Below are 18,867 nucleotides of genomic sequence, written 5' to 3'. Positions count from 1 at the left end.
CGGAGAGCTGTATAAACAGAGAGCCCATTATTAGGTAGCTCTTCACGTGTATTAAAAATTAAAGAAGAAAAAACTGAAGCAAACTTATATGCAGAAAGCATTAATGATTCTTACTAAATTCTACATTCTTTGTTAAGAGAATTTAAATTCAAAGAGTTCATTTTTTTCCAATTTAGATATAAAAAACATTACTTTCCCATTCAATTTAACATTCTACGGTACAACACATAATAATTGATCAAAGTCACACAGGTTACCCCTGCTTTGAAAAGTTAATTTATTCCTGAAAACTCCTTAGGAAGGTGAATTTTCATTAAGTGAACACATAATTACCATTATTTTAAAAGGGAAGCAATTTTAAGTGTTCCTTGGCCCCAAACATTGTCCTCAGTTTTCAACAAAGAACATAAATATACAGTAATCCCTCGCTATATCGCGCTTCGACTTTCGCGGCTTCACTCTATCGCGTATTTTATATGTAAGCATATTTAAATATATATCGTGGATTTTTTGCTGGTTCGCGGATTTCTGTGGACAATGGGTCTTTTAATTTCTGGTACCTGCTTCCTCAGTTGGTTTGCCCAGTTGATTTCATACAAGGGACACTATTGGCAGATGGATGAGAAGCTACCCAACCACAGCGCGTATTATGTATTAAGTAAAACTCCTCAAATATATTGTGAGCACGGGGGCAGTTCCCACCCCTAGAGGACACGGCTGCTCCTCAAAATACGCTGAAAGATTACCTTCACAGTGCTCCCTTCTTTGCTGGGCTTACACGTGGCTGCTTTGCAAGCGATATGCTTCCCGCATGGTGCTTCCCGTACTTAAAAGATCAAACAGCACGTATTGATTTTTGATTGTTTGCTTTCCCCTCTCTCTCTCTCTCTCTCTGACGGAGGGGGTGTGAGCAGAGGGGCTCTTCGCATACTGGCCTAGAGCAGTGGTCCCCAACCTCTTTGACAGCAAGGACCACTTTATTAGATGCAAATTTTTCCACGGACCGGTCAGAGGGTTGGTTGGGGGGGGGGTACAGTTTTATACACAATTTACATAACATTTCTATTATTATTATTAAAGTTATTAAGCAGTTCGCATACGTTTGCAATCTGAGATTTTTCTTCTTTTTTTGCATATAACAAAGACATATGCTTTACATTTGCCAATCCAACAGATTGCACATCACAAACATTAACACTGCAATCTTTTTTTCGTGTCTGCCGTTTCTATAGGAGGGTAACAATGAGTTAAATTCCAATGGATGTTTTTCAAATGTTGACAAGCAATAAGCAAAAGGAATCAATGAAAACCACAGACAACAAAAACAGCAAAAAAAAAAAAAAGAAAAAAAACAGTACGAGGAAAGTTCGAAGAAAGAGATTTTTTTTAACAATGTTTCTGTTTGGGGATCGTTGTGCAAACGTGCACAACTGAGCTGCGACCACAGATCTAACTGCTCTGTGGATGATTCGTTCAAGCATTTCAAGGTCACTTTGTTGTAATGAAAGCATCTGTTGAATGTACTTCGTAGTAACGTGATTTCTATAGACTCATGTCATATGGGGAAACTGTCGGGACCATAAAAATACTTTGTTGTAATAGTCTCTCACCTCGGTCTCTCTCCTCTCTCTGCACCGCTGCAAAGCCCCGCCCGCCAAGCGTTCTGAAAAGTCTGAGTGAGTCGCCGTTGCCGGCAGTTCTCTCGCGGCCCGGCTGTCAGACGGCTGCGGACCGGTAGTGGGCCGCGGACCGGGGGTTGGGGACCCCTGGCCTAGAGGATATAGACGCTTCTCTAAAAAATGCTGAAAAATGCTTGTTCCCTTCCTCGCAGCTACTTTGTCCGGCGGTGCTTCGCATACTTAAAAGCCAAACAGCCCTACTGATTTTTGACTGTTTGCTTTTTTCTCTCTCTTTCTCTCTGACGCGCACTCCTTTGAAGAGGAAGATATGTTTGCATTCTTTTAATTGTGAGACGGAACTGTCATCTCTGTCTTGGCATGGAGCACAGTTTAAACTTTTGAAAAAGAGACACATGTTTGTTTGCAGTGTTTGAATAACGTTCCTGTCTCTCTACAACCTCCTGTGTTTCTGTGCAAATCTGTGACCCAAGCATGACAATATAAAAATAACCATATAAACATATGGTTTCTACTTCGCGGATTTTCACCTTTCGCGGGGGGGTCTGGAACGCAACCCCCGCGATGGAGGAGGGATTACTGTAGATGGAAATGGACACAATCACCGTATATACTCGAATATAAGCCAAGTTTGTCAGCACCCAAAATGTGCTGAAAAACGTCACCCTCGGCTTATATTCGAGTCAGGTCCCGCTGCCACCCGCCAACCCGACAGAAAGCTGGAGTGTACAGTATAGTGGATCCTCAGTTCACGAATGTCTCTGAACATGTACAAATCGGGTTACGACCAAAAAGTTCGCCAAACTTTTGCATCTGTTCACGACCACACACTCGGCATACGAACAACCAGAGAGAGACACACACACACACGCGCGCACGAGAGAGACACACACACGCGCGCGATAGAGAGAGAGAGAGAGCGAGAGCAAGCGAGAGAGATACCATATTGTTTTTGTTGACCGTCTTCTCCACTTACAGAGCTAGTTTACTGTTTTTCTTTGAAATAAATACTCAAAAACATTTAACCTACTGATGCCTCAATTAATGTACAGTAATTTTATTGGTATTTATTTTGATTATTGAAACTTACTAGTAGCTGTTGCATTTCCCACCCTAGGCTTATACTCGAGTAGGTAAAATTAGGTACCTCGGCTTATATTCGGGTTGGCGTATACTCGAGTATATATGGTAATTCTGGTTGAAATCAAACGTAATAAGAATTTTACTGTTCACTAATTATTTTTTATTAAGGGCATTTGTTTGATTCCAAATTATATTGTTTTGTCGATTTAATGTAAGGCATTTACGACACATTCTGACCCTTGAATGCTGTTCAGTTAACCAAAGGAACATCGGGACAAACAAACTTCATTTAGCATTTTGAATCTGAGACATGACAAGCTGGATTTGAAATGTCAATGCCTTTAAATGTAAACTGAGTAGCTCTGACTGAGTCCCACTGCCACCTACAGCAGCAAGACAAATGTCCTTATGTGTGCTTAGGGGGCAGTTGTTTGCTTGTTAGAATATTTATTTATTTATTTATTTACTAGGGGGCTTACCCCCTGCTTGCTTCGCTCGCCAACCCCCGTGGCCTGCGCTACACGCCAACCACTTTGTGTCTCTGCAGCTCTCGTCGTGAAGAGGGGGGCGTATGCATTCTTTCAGCCTTTATTTTGTTGATGTTTACTTGCTGAGCTGACCGTTCTTCGTGGGCTGCCGCCGTGTATTGTGTGTCTTTAATTTTCTGTGACAGTAATACTGTCTTGTACGTCCGCTGGCTTGTACGTCCGTAATATACCTTTAATTTTCTCTGGTGGTAATACAGGTGTGCACGTCGGTAATATGCCTTTAATCTCCTCTGACAGTAATACTGGCTTGTATGTGGCTGTAATATGCGTCACTGTATTGTATACCTTTAATTTCCTCTCGCAGTAATACTGGTTTGTATTTCCGTAAAATGCCTGTAATTTTCTCTGACGGTAATATCGCGCATCGCACCGTGCCCCGCGCATGCGCACTTCACCAGAAGACACACACACACGGACACCTGGACGCACACAGGGATTTTATTAAAGAGGATAGAGTAGATTGAGATTCTGTAAAGTAAGAATATCAGTACACATCGTACTGTATGTATAATCTGTATGTGACAAATTAAAAATAATTTGATTTGAACAACAGTCCATTACACATAAAGATTTGAAAAGTGTCCCAGACTCAGTCTTTGTAACCATAAAACTTCAACTTTGTTATGAAAGGGTATTAAATGACTTTACACCAGAAGCTTGTAGAGTTTTTGCATTTTGGAGTGGATTATTTTAGATACAGTCATATGAAAACGTTTGGGAACCCCTCTTAATTTTTTGGATTTTTGTTTATTGTTGGCTGAGCTTTCAAAGTAGCAACATCCTTTTAATATGTGACATGCCTTATGGAAACAGTAGTATTTCAGCAGTGACATTATGTTTATTGGATTAACAGAAAATATGCAACATGCATCATAACAAAATTAGACAGGTGCATAAATTTGGGCACCCCAACAGAGAAATTACATCAGTACTTAGTTGAGCCTCCTTTTTTAAATATAACAGCCTCTAGATGCCTCCTATAGCCTTTGATGAGTGTCTGGATTCTGGATGGAGGTATTTTTGACCATTCTTCCATACAAAATCTCTCCAGTTCAGTTAAATTTGATGGCTGCCGAGCATGGACAGCCTGCTTCAAATCATCCCATAGATTTTCGGTGATATTCAAGTAAGGGGACTGTGACGGCCATTCCAGAACATTGTACTTCTCCCTCTGCATGAATGCCTTTGTAGATTTCGAACTGTGTTTTGGGTCATTGTCTTGTTGGAATATCCAACCCCTGCATAACTTCAACTTTGTGACTGATGCTTGAACATTATCATTAAGAATTTGTTGATATTGGGTTGAATTCATCTGACCCTCGACTTTAACAAGGGCCCCAGTCCCTGAACTAGCCACACAGCCCCACAGCATGATGGAACCTCCACCAAATTTGACAGTAGGTAGCAGGTGTTTTTCTTGGAATGTTCTTCCGCCATGCAAAGTGCTTTTTGTTATGATCAAATAACTCAATTTTTGTCTCATCAGTCCAAAGCATTTTGTTCCATAATGAATATGGCTTGTCTAAATGAGCATTTGCATACAACAAACATCTCTGTTTGTAGCGTGAGTGGAGAAAGGGCTTCTTTCTCATCACCCTGCCATACAGATGTTCTTTGTGCAAATTGCGCTGAATTGTAGAACAATGTACAGATACACCATCTTCAGCTAGATTATCTTGCAGGTCTTTGGAGGTGATCTGTGGGTTGTCTGTAACCATTCTCACAATCCTGCGCATATGCCGTTCCTGTATTTTTCTTGGCCTGCCAGACCTGCTGGGTTTAACAGCAACTGTGCCTGTGGCCTTCCAATTCCCGATTACATTCCTTACAGTTGTAACTGACAGTTTAAACCTCTGAGATAGCTTTTTGTAGCCTTCCCCTAAACCATGATACAAAACAATCTTTGTTTTCAGATCTTTTGAGAGTTGCTTTGAGGATCCCATGCTGTCACTCTTCAGGGGAGAGTCAAAGGGAAGCACAACTTGCAATTGACCACCTTAAATACCTTTTTTCATGATTGGACACACCTGTCTATGAAGTTCAAGGCTTAACGAGCTCATCCAACCAATTTGGTGTTGCAAGCAATCAGTATTGAGCAGTTACATGCATTCAAATCAGCAAAATTACAATGGTACCCAAATTTTTGCACAGATGGTTTTTCCACATTTGATTTAATTTCATACAACTAAATACTGCTTCACTAAAAATCTTTGTTCGAAAAACACCCCAGTACTCAGATGTCCCTAGGACAGTCATACCTGTTATCTTTTTTTGTTGAAAGTAGAGTAAATTATTGTGCAGGCTGAGAGGGATTCCCAAACTTTTTCATATGACTTAGATAGATAGATAGATAGATAGATAGATAGATAGATAGATAGATAGATAGATAGATAGATAGATAGATAGATAGATTCTCTTTGCAACAAGAAACAAAGTTCTCCACCTGACTCATATACTCTGTCTCATCTGAAGCCTCGTGTATGAACAGTGCGTATGCACAAAAATGTTGCTCACTTCGAGATGTATAAAAGCTAAACTTGCTGTAACGCTACTCAGATTTTCACAGCAGGCTCAGACCATGTGTACGCACGTTTCTACATGGTTTTGCAAACTGATGACGCCCAGCGTCAAAGCAGTGGTGTCATTTCTGTGGTCTGCTTTTCTTTTTTAGATTCACATCAATGATGCAGGTTTTGTCAAATACACTGAAATTAATTTACTTGAATTTAATTCACTTGATTATAAGCATTCTGTAACAATATAATGGTGATCAGAATGGCCAAACTATTCAAATTATCATGGCTGCTTTAGCATTGTTAGAAGACATTTCAAATTGAAGAATTAGAAGAGAGTGAGTACTTACAAGTGATGACAACTGGCTTCTAAGTTGATTTCGATTTCCAATAGCTATCCTCTTGGAGCTGTGTACTGAACTGCGCAGGATTTACAAAGGCAGACCTTGAGGAATTGTGCTCTACCTGCTCCTTTGCAAGTTCTGTCCACTCTCAGATTTTTAGCCATAGGAGCTTTTCAACGTGAACTTGCTGACCGATCATTTCCGAGCATTTCTCATTCGTCATTCGAGTCACACCATGCCAGCTGTGTAGGATAGTATTATCCGCTTGTCATCCAGATATATAAGATTGCCTTAATCTGTGGTTGAATTGGCAAACATAAAAGCACAATTCACAGCAACATCCAGTTTTCCAAATATAATTGGAGTGGTCAACTGCACGCACATTGCAACGATGCTGGACAAGTTACATCAGCCAGGGATGAATCATCAAAAGAATGAGCTGGCATTACATCATATATACAGTAGAAGGAGAACCTATAAAAATGCCAGCTCCGCACAGTCGCAGGTGCTTTTTCCAGCTAGTGCGACAAAAGATAAGCAGCCCTTTTAAGGATAGTGAGTCACCTCAAAGTAAAGAGCAGAGAATCAGTCCGTTGTGGCACTCAGTGCCATCACTATGCTATAAAAGGCACCTTTAGAGAATGAATATGCTTATGTAAATAGAAGGCATTTCCACTCAATTAATGAGCTGCCTATAGTGCAAAGAAATTCTTCATTTTTTCATGTGCCTTTTTTAGTCAAACACTGAACGGAAGGTGATATTTATAGTGATTTACATATCAAAATATGCAAAATTCTGGTAGGAGTCGGGATGGGGGCTGTATGCGTGTCCATGTGTGTTAAATTTCACGTTCATTGGGATTTGTAAAGGGGAAGTGCGTGGAACTGGGCGAACATACAGATTTATGCATCCTGATTTTTTGTGCGTACACACATTTCCACTTTTGAAATTCTACGCACGCCATTATACATGAGGCCCAAGGTTACATTTATGGTCTGAGTGAAGAGATGAGGAGACAGGACTTTTCCTTGTGATGTTCCAGTGTTTCTCGCATACGTATCAAGAACAAAGTCCTTGAGTCTCACAAACTTTGGTCTGCCCAACATATAGTCCATTATCAAGGACACCATAGGCTCATCTACCTGCATATCTCTGAGTTTACCCCTCAACAGGGATGGATAAATGGTATTGAAGGCACTGGAGAATCAAAAAACATAATCCTCACAATTCTGAGAGCTTTGTCTGGGTGAGATTGTGGAGCAGATAGATAACTGCATCCTCCATTCCAATCTTTGTCTGACAGGCAAACTGCAGTGGGTCCACATAGTCAACCATGAGAGGAGTTCTATAGTCCAGAACCAGTCTCTCGAAGGTCTTCATGAAGTGAGATGTAAGTGCCACTAGTGTATAGTCGTTAAGTGAAGAGGCACCTGACTTCTTGGGAACAGGAACAATTCAGGATGTTTTCCACTGCAGTAGCACTTTCTGGAGCCTTAGGAACAGACTGAACATGTGACAGTGGACACCACAAAGTTGGTCAGCACAGGCCTTAAGAACTCAAGGACTGACTTCATTTTGTCCAGAATAGCATTAATAAGACTTGTTCTCTTTTCCTTCCCTTCTCTCCCCATACTTTTTTTTAAATAAAGTGTGATTTTGCAATCAAGCCACAAACACCTAAATAAATTTCATTTCTTTTCATTTTTATGATTTTTTAAAAATGATTTGCTTAGGCTCAAGCAAGGAGCGCAAGCCAGCAACTAAATTTGCAAATTGCTTAGTGTCTGTGGACCACTTTGGTTTCATTCTAACACCTTTGTCACTGGAATACACTGTCGGCAACCCTTTTTTGAAGAGTGAGATGGGCTGAATTGTTTAATATTTCTGTAGGTGTCAGTAGCAAATCCTTTTCAATTCAGCTATCAGTGAAATATGTGTGAGAATAATTTAATGTGACCTTTCTGATAAAGGAGCCCATGAAAAGCTAATTATCAGGCTAAAGGTGATGTATTGTGTGGTATGCAGATGTGTATAACTGGATTAAATTATGGTGTGTAGATGTTTTTTGATTTAGAAGGTGTTTTAAATGAGGCTTCTGTGCATTTTAATTTATTTAAATAAGAAAATGTCCATTACATTTTTGCTTGAAATTGAAAATGCATATATGTAATAATTGTATGAATAACTATTATGGATTATGGATTTTTAAATAACCCAAGAGTATTACAACAGATTAACAATAATTTATTTTATTTTTATTTTTGGTGTACTGCTCTTCACTGAGTGCAAGTGTAGAGCGAGAACAAATTCACAGATAAAATAAAGTTACAGACTTTGTAAATTAGAACAATCTAGGCCATTCAGCATAACAAAGCTTGCCAGTTCTATCCACTTAATTCTTCTAAAGTTTTGAATGTCTTACTGTTTACCACACTACTTGGTAGCTTATTCCAAGTGTCTATGGTTCTCTGTGTGAAGGAAAACTTTCTAATATTTGTGCGAAATTTACCATTAACAAGTTTCCAACTGTGTCCCTGTGTTCTTGATGAACTCATTTTAAAATAACAGTCTCGATCCACTGTACTAATTCCTTTCATAATTTTAAACACTTCAATCATCTTCTTTTGCATAAAAATTAATATTTACATAATAAGGTCACATACAAGACATACCATAAATGGAGCCCAGCAACATCTGTCTATTAAATAATTGTTGAACTACAGAGGAGAGGAAAGCAAAAACTCCAGTGAGCATCATCACTGGAGAAAGTAAACCTCTGTTAGTCCATGGTCAATCATAACAGAAAGTCAAAAGACAGAGTCAGACACCATCAGAGACCCTGGCCAACTGGCTGCACAACCCTGACTGGATATTCTACAGTGAAGTCAATGTGGAGCCATCTAATCTGACGACCTCTTTACATCTTTACAATAACACATGGAGCAAACTGGGATAAAAGAAACAGACTGAATTTACACCTGTAAATGTATACCTGTCCATTCAAAGTTTATTTTGATTAGGTAGATCTCATCTAGTTTTTTTTTCCATTAAACGTATACTAATTTTTATGTACTCAACTGAGTAAAAAAAGTCAACGTCTTACACATTGCAGTTTCTTTTATTTTAGTTACCTGAGATTTAAATTACTTATCAAAAATTAAATACACATACTTCATTCTTTGAGTCATGAAGGAACATTTCAGGAGTTCCTTGCAAAATTTACAAGTCAACAGTTTTTTGTCAGAATGATTTATCTCTAACCCTCATGGGAGAAATGCTGAGCAACAGTAAAGTGGTGTTTATCAGAAATTCAACACATTGAACGCAACTCGTTGTGGCTGTTTCAAACCTGTGCATCCATCCCATTATAAGAGTGTCCCTTGTTCTCAGGATTCTTCTCTTGCTGAGGTGGGTGTAGATGTGTCTCACTAGTGGTTTGTAGATCATGCCTACCACTCCTGAGGTATCAGAACTGCCTTCCATCCCCTTTGTCAAATCAAGATGGTGTTCATCTCCTACCCTTTACAATGACACACCTCTGCAGTACCCGGGGTCTGCTCTCTTTCAAATTTTGAAAATACACAATTGCTTTTTGTTGTGTTCCTCCAGTTCTCTGCTGTGGCATCAGTTATTCCCTGCTCAAGTTCGATTAGGAGCTTCAATGAGCTCTTGTCCAGCCTCAGGTGGAATGAAAGAGTCATTGTATGAGTATACCCTGTATTTCTCATAAAAAATTTAAAGTCATTTTACTTAGTAGATGGCTGTAAAAGATAAAGATTTAGTGCTTTTTGTAAAGTAGGATATGAAAGCATACCCGAGGCACACGTGAAGTGAAATCATACTGAAGAGGCAGTTGTAAACTGGCCCTGAAGCCATTGCAGTGGAGCCTTATAATAAACAGTTTGTTGCCATTACAAGTTTCTAAATAACACAATGTTTCATGTTTTTTTTTTCAGAACAAACAGATAAGTCAGACAAAAATCAGAGTTACTTCCACAATATTGTTTATTTTGGCTGGATGCATAGTATTTGTCACAATACCTGCTGTGATCTTCAAATACATTGAAGGCTGGACTGCACTGGAAGCAATCTACTTTGTAGTGATCACTCTCACAACTGTTGGATTTGGGGATTATGTAGCAGGTAAAGTTATTTTTGGATTTTTCTCAAATACAGTGAATTTGACCTCTGGTAATTGTTCCACCATTAGTATTTTCAGTAAATTTGTCCTCTTTGCGGGCATCTTGCTGATACAAGTTGACAAAATTGATGAAATACTTCCAGGTCATTTTCAGTGCCTGTGGTGTGAGCAATACTGTTTAAGAAAGCTGTTGAGCATCTTGTAATGTAAAATTTAATTGGATTTTTGTTTGCTACTTGCAAATTTTCATTAATCAAGAGCTTATATACCAGAAAACTTTAAGTACATGCTATTGATTGCATTTTATTGCCAGACTGGTGGGTCTTGAGAACATCATCTAAGTGAATATTGGCAAGAATGTACTTTTACTCCAACTATTTAGAAATGAGAGAAAGCAAGACAAATATCAGTAGAGGAAAGGTTTAAAAGACACTTTTCAGCCTTCCACTTTTCACATGTAGACTATAACTTTCTATATATTGCCAAGCCTGCCAGCATCCAATTCATGGTGGGTTCCAAAAACCATCCAATAAATCATAATGGAAACAAAAGAGGAAGAAGCCTGGTGGAAAATAGGTACTTGTTCAGCTAATCTCAGTTTTTCTAACAGAGTCATTGCAGTGTTTTACACCCAAACGACCCGCTCAAAATGCTCTGTCTCCTTCATCACATCATATACTTAAGGGGAAAGCAGAAAAAGTATGTAAGATTGAAGTAAGCAATATATCTGAGAGCAGGATTATGACTTTAAGGTCATCAAGAAGAAGACAGTGGCACTGAATATAATTTTCTAAGCTACAACATGCAGTCATGAAAGATGTGCCATGGGATCATCAGGAACACTCCACTGGGTACAGAAAAAGATTTATATAATTTTTACAAAATGTAATTTAGCTTTTTCGTTTCTTCTTTGCAGGTGGAAACACAAAGATTCATTATCGAGAATGGTACAAACCATTGGTGTGGTTTTGGATTCTAGTGGGTTTGGCCTATTTTGCAGCTGTACTCAGCATGATTGGAGACTGGCTGAGAGTCATATCTAAGAAAACAAAAGAGGAGGTACGTTTATGAATGAACTACTGTCCTACGCTGCTAAAGGTCAAAAACAAACCCGTATACTGTACGGGTCAGACAGATGCAGCAGTCAGCTATGACACTGGAGTAGACACTATCAGGTAAAACAACATACAGTATCTGAAATCTGATAAATCCAGGTCTGGGCTGTGGGGGGCCAGAGACTATCCCAGCAGCACCTGACTCAAGGCAGAAAATGGCCCTGGATAGTTTAGCATTCATATTAATGCTTTTTGAAACTAACTAAGTTTATGATATCCAGTAAGTTGAATTTCACCTTCCAGGGTTGGGGTCATTTCAAGAATGATCTCAACAATTCCAATTCAAACAAGGAAATGGGACTGGAATTAGAATTCAACAACAACTACACCAAATTGAATTGGAATTGAATTGAAGTTTCCATTAATTGCTCTTTCTGAGCATTTAATTTGTGATTACATGTAGAGATATACATTTGAACTTCATTTATGGTGCCTTACGAATACCAAGTAATGAATGAAAAATAGTTGATGAAATGTACTTAAATACAACTGAGAACTGTACATTAATGGTTGATAAATGATGAGTGACACTGGCCATAAGTATACAATATAATACAGTTTATTTTTGTATAGCCCAAAATCACACAGGAAGTGCTACAATGGGCTTTAACAGGCCCTGCCTCTTGACAGCCCCCCAGCCTTGACTCTCTAAGAAGACAAGGAAAAACTCCCAAAAAAAACCTAGTAGGGAAAAATGGAAAAACCTTGGGAAAGGCAGTTCAAAGAGAGACCCCTTTCCAGGTATGTTGGGCGTGCAGTGGGTGTCAAAAGAAGGGGGTCAATACAATACAATACACAGAACAGAACAAATCCTGAATAAAAAATAAAAAATAAAAATTTTTTAGAAGTACGGAGCAGAATTTAACAGTAGATGATATCACATAATAAGATTTGGATAATTTTAGACTCCTGGAGACCTCATCCATCAAGCTGCCTCCCCCATTTGGCCATTCCATGGCTAAAACAGTGTTTGGCCAGCCAATCCGATGAAAGGACCCCTCTTTCTCACGATTCCTGAGATCCTCCATCAGGGATGACTTTACCTTAGGCAGGCAAAACAACTTGGCAGGTGGGCCGTGGCACCAAGTGCCACATTTGAGTACCGAGAAGAGAAACAGAATAGGTGAGGGGTAGTATCCAATTCTAACTATCATGTTAATCCAATTCTAACTATCATGTTACTGTATCTGAATATACTGTTAATACTAGTACATGATTACCAGTTCAATGTGATAAATGCTACCACATGATATATGTCTCAAACCACAAAATAATGAGTCATGTTCATTCTTGTATTTCATTCACATATATTCACTTTTTATTGTATTGAATAATCATTATTTTCAGTAATCACTAAGATTGCCCCTCTCAGGCCTACATATCTTGCCATCGATACTGAAAACACGTTCCGCAGGTGCAGATGGGGCAGGAATAGATAGATCCTGACATGCAATTTGAGCCAAATAGGGGAACCAGTTCTGGTTGTCCTTCCAGTACCGGAGAGGATCAGACTCCTCAGTATGGCACAGTAGGCATAGGTGACTTGGTACCTACTCTGATGCTGGTAACTCTGTGGATGTGGATGGGACTTAGGTATCCATAAATACAAAACATTTTGTTCTCTTTTTTGGTGGTGAAGAGCAATCCTTTGTAGTTGCTACTTTTGGTGAAGAGAATGACAGGACCTTCTTTGTTAGAATGTCTTTAATGTTTTGTCTTTCTCCACCCAGAGTTCATACACAAATCAGATCCTCTAAGCAGTCCAAGATCATACACAAAAAACAACCCAAAGACACACAAATTCTTGCCAATCAAACTCACAGAAAGGTACAAATCATTGGTGTGGTTTTGGATCCTAGTGGGTTACTTTACAGCTCTACTTAGCATGATTGGGTACTGACTGAGAGTCATATCTAAGAAAGCAAAAGACGAGGTACGTTTAAATGAACTAATGTCCTACTATGCTAGAGGTCAAAAACAAACCCGTATACTGTACGGGTCAGACAGATACAGCAGTCAGCTATGACACTGGTGTACCCAGTATCAGATAAAATAACATATGTAATATCTGATAAATCCAGGTCTGGTTTGTGTGGGGCCAGAGACTATCCCAGCAGCACAAGGCTGAAAATAGCCCTGGATAGTGTGGTATCCATATTAATGCTTATTGAAAATATTTTTGGTGGTAAAGAGCAATCCTTTGCAGTTGCTTCTTTTGGTGAAGAGAATGAAAAGGACCTTCTTTGGTCTTTGTCTTTGATGTTTTGTCTTTCTCCACCCAGAGTTCATACACAAATCAGATCCTCAAAACAGTCCAAGATCATACACAGAAAGCAATCCAAAGTCAATCAAAATCTTTCCAATCAAATTCACAGAAAATCTCCCATTTCACACCATCAACATGGGCCCTAATTGGCTTTCATTTATACTCATAGGTTATGAATCTTCTTCACATTCACCCTGCATGGAATTCTGGGAAACACTGTTTTAATCTAATTTAAGAAAATGTTGTTAGGGACATTAATGTGCAGTGTGACCCATGCAAGTGAGACAATCAAATCAAATCAAAAAGTACAGCTTTTTCATCACAATATTTATAAACTTTTTGTTTTCTTAAAGGTTGGAGAAATAAAAGCTCATGCTGCTGAATGGAAAGCAAACGTCAGAGCAGAGTTCAGGGAAACTAGAAGACGGCTGAGTGTTGAGATCCACGACAAACTTCAGAGAGCTGCCACAATCCGTAGCATGGAGCGCCGGCGGCTGGGCTTGGAGCAAAGAGCCCACTCCTTGGACATGCTGTCTCCTGAGAAGAGAGCTGTCTTTGCTAGCCTGGATACGAATCGCTTTAAAACGTCATCACAGGAGAGCATCGATTCCAAGCTGAATAACTTGCGTCTCAAGGCATCTGAACAGTATGACAAACATGAACAGGGTTCTTCAGAGGATAACATTTTTAACCGATTTGGATCTGTCACCAGGCTGGCAAAAAGAAACAAAAACAAAGACATCAAAAAGAACATCCCAGATGATATCAGAAAAATATATGAAACTTTTGGTGGCTACTCAATGAATGAAGAGAAAAGGGAAGAATCAGAAAAGGAGTGCAACACAAGCATTCCTGACCTGACCGAATATGGACACCACTATGAAATGGAAAATGGGTGTATACCAAATGATAACAAAGAACCAACTAACAAAGTGTTACTTGAGGATAAAAATCAACAGACAAGTCCTTAAAAGTGGACAAATCTCCTTAGGTTGTTTTAAAATATCTTAAAATGTGCCTTATTAGTCAGTGGTATGTGCATCATATCAGCTAACTGCTCACTGTGCCCTACAGACTGTGGTTTCATTTGCCAAAAATGAAGAGGGGAGGGTGGGTGGAGCTGGAAACAAATGTCCTTTATCCATCAAGAAAGATACCAATGAGCTGCAACAAAGCTGGCTTTAAAAGAAGAAATAATGTTTATTTCTGGAGGGAGGAAGTCCAAAAAGCATTTTCTGTCATTGAGGCATGCTGAGAAGAAGGAACAAGGGTCCACTAAATAAACACCAATAAATCATTCTCATTTGATGACTTTCTTAGCCGCTGGATATGTGACCTCATCAAGTGTTCAACAGTTGCACAGCAAAGTTTTGAACAAATTAAGATTCTAGCAAACTGGGTTGCCTAGAGTTGAATGAAAAATCTATGGTTGTTTAAAAAGCATTTTTTTCCACATATTCATATATTCCATATATAAGAAGATTACATAACGAAGGAAAAAAATAAACTCATTATAGAATTTAAAAATTGAAATCAAAGCATATTTTGAAATGTTTTTTTTTTTTTTTAATTCTGAAAGTGTGTAGCAAGGAGCAATTCCAATGACGTGCAACAGCAGAAAAGCCAGTACAATTGTGCATGACTTCAAAGCCGCAGCATAATCTCATTAAATCATGTGAATTATTCAAATTGTTAATCATGGCAATTCAATCTCAGGGCTTGTTGTCCTATTGTTTGGTGTGTGAACAGATGATTTGAAATATGCTGCATTCCCACTGAAAGAACAAAAGTCATTAAGTATATATATATATATATATATATATATATATATATATATATATATATATATATATATATATATATATATATATATACATAATGGGTTTGATAGATGAACTTTGGGTTTTGTTTATAATATCATAAGTCAATTTTAGATTAAATATTATTTTGGGAGAAAAGCCATATTGGTTTAAAAAAGCTTTTGAATTCTAGTTGCTTTTAATCAAATGCTTGTATAATTCCCTAAACCAATGTTTACAGATATAGCACACTGTGGGGAGGGGAAATGCTGAGAATAACACATGCAAGTGTGTGTCACTCATAACCTCAGTTCAGGGTGGGCTTATCCCTGAGGAGGTGGTCACGCCTATGCTGCGTGTTTTATAATAAGCATAGGAGATATTTTTACTTGGTGTGTCTGGTCTGAAAATGTGGAGTGAATGGTGGATAATGAGACACAGCCCCTCCATCCGCCAATGCTTAATTCATTCAGCAATAGGATTGTTCCATACTGTATCTGGGGAAAAACATCCAGCTGTTTCTCAGCCTTTTATTCTTATTTGGAGTATGTAAAGTGAAAGTCAAGCTGCTTAAATGCTGCTATGTGAAATGTCACTTAAGGTGAAATATTTTATAACAGTTGATTAAACAGCGGCACAGTCTTAGCCTCAGTTTCTGGCCCGGCAGAGACTTTAAATGTTCTTCTGAGTGCCCTCAGGCTACTGAACTTTCCTCCATTGATGTGCATGTTATTTGGATTTGAAATTCTAAAGTGACCTGGTATGAATGTGTGTAGGTTTGTGTGCGCCCCTGCGATGGACTATTGTAGAGTTTGCCGGGATGGGCTACGTCACCCTATGATCCAGTGAAGTCCAAGTCAGGTCAGAAAATGGATGGATAGATTATAAAATGTTCAGTGAAGGTAATGTTTCATAAGTGGTGAGAGAAAACTCGGAATAGATTGTTTTGTAAATAGCACAGTCACTTGGGAATGGCCATGTGACAAAATGACTTTGATCTTGAACCTCCCAGCCATGCTGATAATTGAGAAGGGAGCAATTTGAAGGAGAACTTCCAACACTACAAAAGGGTACAAAAGTACATAATTTGAGTACCAGGCCAAATTTTACTTAGTTCCACTTGGAGAGTACAGTCTGAAGCAACACTGTTTGATTTGGTATCTGTGTGTGTGTGTGCACGTCAGATTGAATCCTGCATTCTGGGAAGTGCACTTTCCTGTTTTGATGATCAGAGCAGAGATTTTTCAACTGTTTGTTTAGGGTAGGGTGAGGCTGTTAATTAATATCTGTGTGAATGTCAAAATTTGTTTCCATTTTATACCCACAGATTGTGTTATTTCATGATGTTCATTCTTTTAAATGGCACTTTACACTGAATTGAGATGATGGAACATACTGTAGAAAATAATGCATGTGACAAATGAGTGTGTATCATTCAGTCAAGCTTGTTTAGTTATTGTGACCACAAGGGGGCACCACAGAGCCCCAAACATCAAAACACAATTACACCAAGACAGTCACAGACTCAAAATAAATTCAGCCCAACACACAATTACAGCAATTCAATGTTTTTACCTTCTTACCCTCCTCTAGCAAGTGTCGTCCATTTTCCTCCTGACTCTGACTCCCTGAAACAGGTGAGACACCTCCTTTTATCTTTCTTATTTTTTACTCCAGTGCTACAGCGTTACTATGTGGAAGCACTTCTGGGTCATATGGAAGCTTTGCAAAGTAATGAAGTCCACTCCCAGTAGCGCCCTTTTCTGGCATTCAAGGACCCCCGATGGGGTCACCCTTCTGAAGTAAAATCCCAGGCAACCCTGCGGGTGTCCAAACTGGGACTACTCCAGAGGAACAGTGCCACCTTTCCTGTTGGGAGGCGAATTGTTCCCAATATTCAGACTCCCCCAGTCCATCCATTAATTCCACTCCCTGAGTGGGATTAGGACTGTTAAACATCTTTGCTGGGCTGCATTTCCATCCATTTGATATTCCTGTTATGGTCCCCCTTCCAAGCAAGGAACCACACTCCATCCCTGTCGGGACACCTACAGTGGGTTACAGCATGTACTTCATCTAATAGCTATGTACTCCCAATATCTCATCCAAATATTTTTTAAAGCTTGTTAAAACGTTTGCTTCAATTGCTTGATTTGGCATTTTGTTTAAGATTTCCATGACTCTATGTGTAAAGAGTTCCTTCTGGCTTCCATCTTGAATGTTTTTTCTCTTAATTTCCACTGGTGTTCTTGAATACATGATTCATCATATTACTGAAAGAATTCTGACAAATCAATATCATCCATGCATTTGAGGATTTTCAATGCCTTGGTTAAGTTCCCATAATGCCTTTTTATCATTCAAAACTAGAGAGGTATGATTCGCTGAACCTGTCAGGCTATATCCTCACTACTACCTTTTCATTTAAAAACAGTGTTTAGAAATGAAAACGGTCTCCATGCACAGTAGTGTTTTCATATTGTTTATGAAAGTATCTACAGCCATGCTAAAATGGGTGAAAGCACATATGACATAGATGTTCACCTACAGTGAGCATGTGCTCATTTGCAGAGAAAGAGATGGCAAGCTGCTGGCCAGGGGATTTATCACAGAACTGCAGTGACTAGTAAATTGTTTGCCTTTGGCAGCATTCAAATGGTACAAAACTTAGATTCATATTGGTAAGCAACATCTCAAGCACTGTGGAAAGTAATTCCTCTGTGTCCACTATGTTGGACTATGATTTTCTTTCCTGAAGGCTGCCCAATCATGTAATGAGACATGGTAATGAGTAGGATCCAATTAGGGAATGACTACATAATAAAATGTGATTACAGTCTGTGCTTTCAAAAGTTTAGGTTTTTTACCATCTCACACTGAAATGCTGACCCGGTGTTTTCAGAAGTAAAACCACTGGGTATTGTGGGTGAAAGATGAAAACAGGCACTAATGTCTGTGTTTTTAATTGATAATATAGTAGTGTGGACATAGCCTAAGACTGGAATAAAATGCATGCTCCACTAGCCAATGTCGAGCAAGTAGTGCAAATAACAATTTTCTAATGGTTCATGGGTGCTGCTGATCAGTATTTGGTTGACTGATAGGAAAATCAACACTGTCATCAGACTGAAATTTCATTTAGTCCTTAGATGATGAATGCATTGAATGTAGCTAAAATGTGTGAGATGAGCACCTATCTTGATTTATAGGGATTCTGCACAGTTTCTTTTTTAATTTACTCACCAACAAACTTCCATATGCACAAAAATACCATAACATTCTCAGATCTACCTTATCCGAGTCAGGATTCTTGAGAGACTGTTGCAAAGCAGTGAAAAACACTTCTTGTCTTTTTCCATTAATCCATCAGTTCATTTTCTAAACCTTCTTATATAATTCAAGGTTGCAGGGAGATGGTGC

General features: G+C 38.8%; 1 protein-coding gene across 2 annotated transcripts in view; it reads left to right on the top strand.

The window, feature by feature from the left end:
• The window catches only part of LOC114666995 (potassium channel subfamily K member 10-like), a 135,915-nt gene extending 120,523 nt beyond the window's left edge, over window positions 1-15,392 (top strand). The window contains exons 5-7 of one of the 2 annotated variants that reach the window (XM_051919889.1): window positions 10,083-10,269; window positions 11,184-11,326; window positions 14,002-15,392. In XM_051919889.1, coding sequence (XP_051775849.1) covers window positions 10,083-10,269; window positions 11,184-11,326; window positions 14,002-14,619 — 948 coding nt within the window. In that variant the 3' untranslated portion in view covers window positions 14,620-15,392. The remainder of the gene's footprint in view (window positions 1-10,082; window positions 10,270-11,183; window positions 11,327-14,001) is intronic. The other variant, XM_028822055.2, reaches the window with a different exon arrangement.
• Window positions 15,393-18,867: the final 3,475 nt, after the last annotated feature.

This window comes from Erpetoichthys calabaricus, chromosome 16 (assembly GCF_900747795.2).
Source record: "Erpetoichthys calabaricus chromosome 16, fErpCal1.3, whole genome shotgun sequence".
NCBI lineage: Eukaryota > Metazoa > Chordata > Cladistia > Polypteriformes > Polypteridae > Erpetoichthys > Erpetoichthys calabaricus.
The sequence above is the reverse complement of the archived record's forward strand: the minus strand, read 5'-3'. Positions and strand labels throughout refer to the sequence as shown.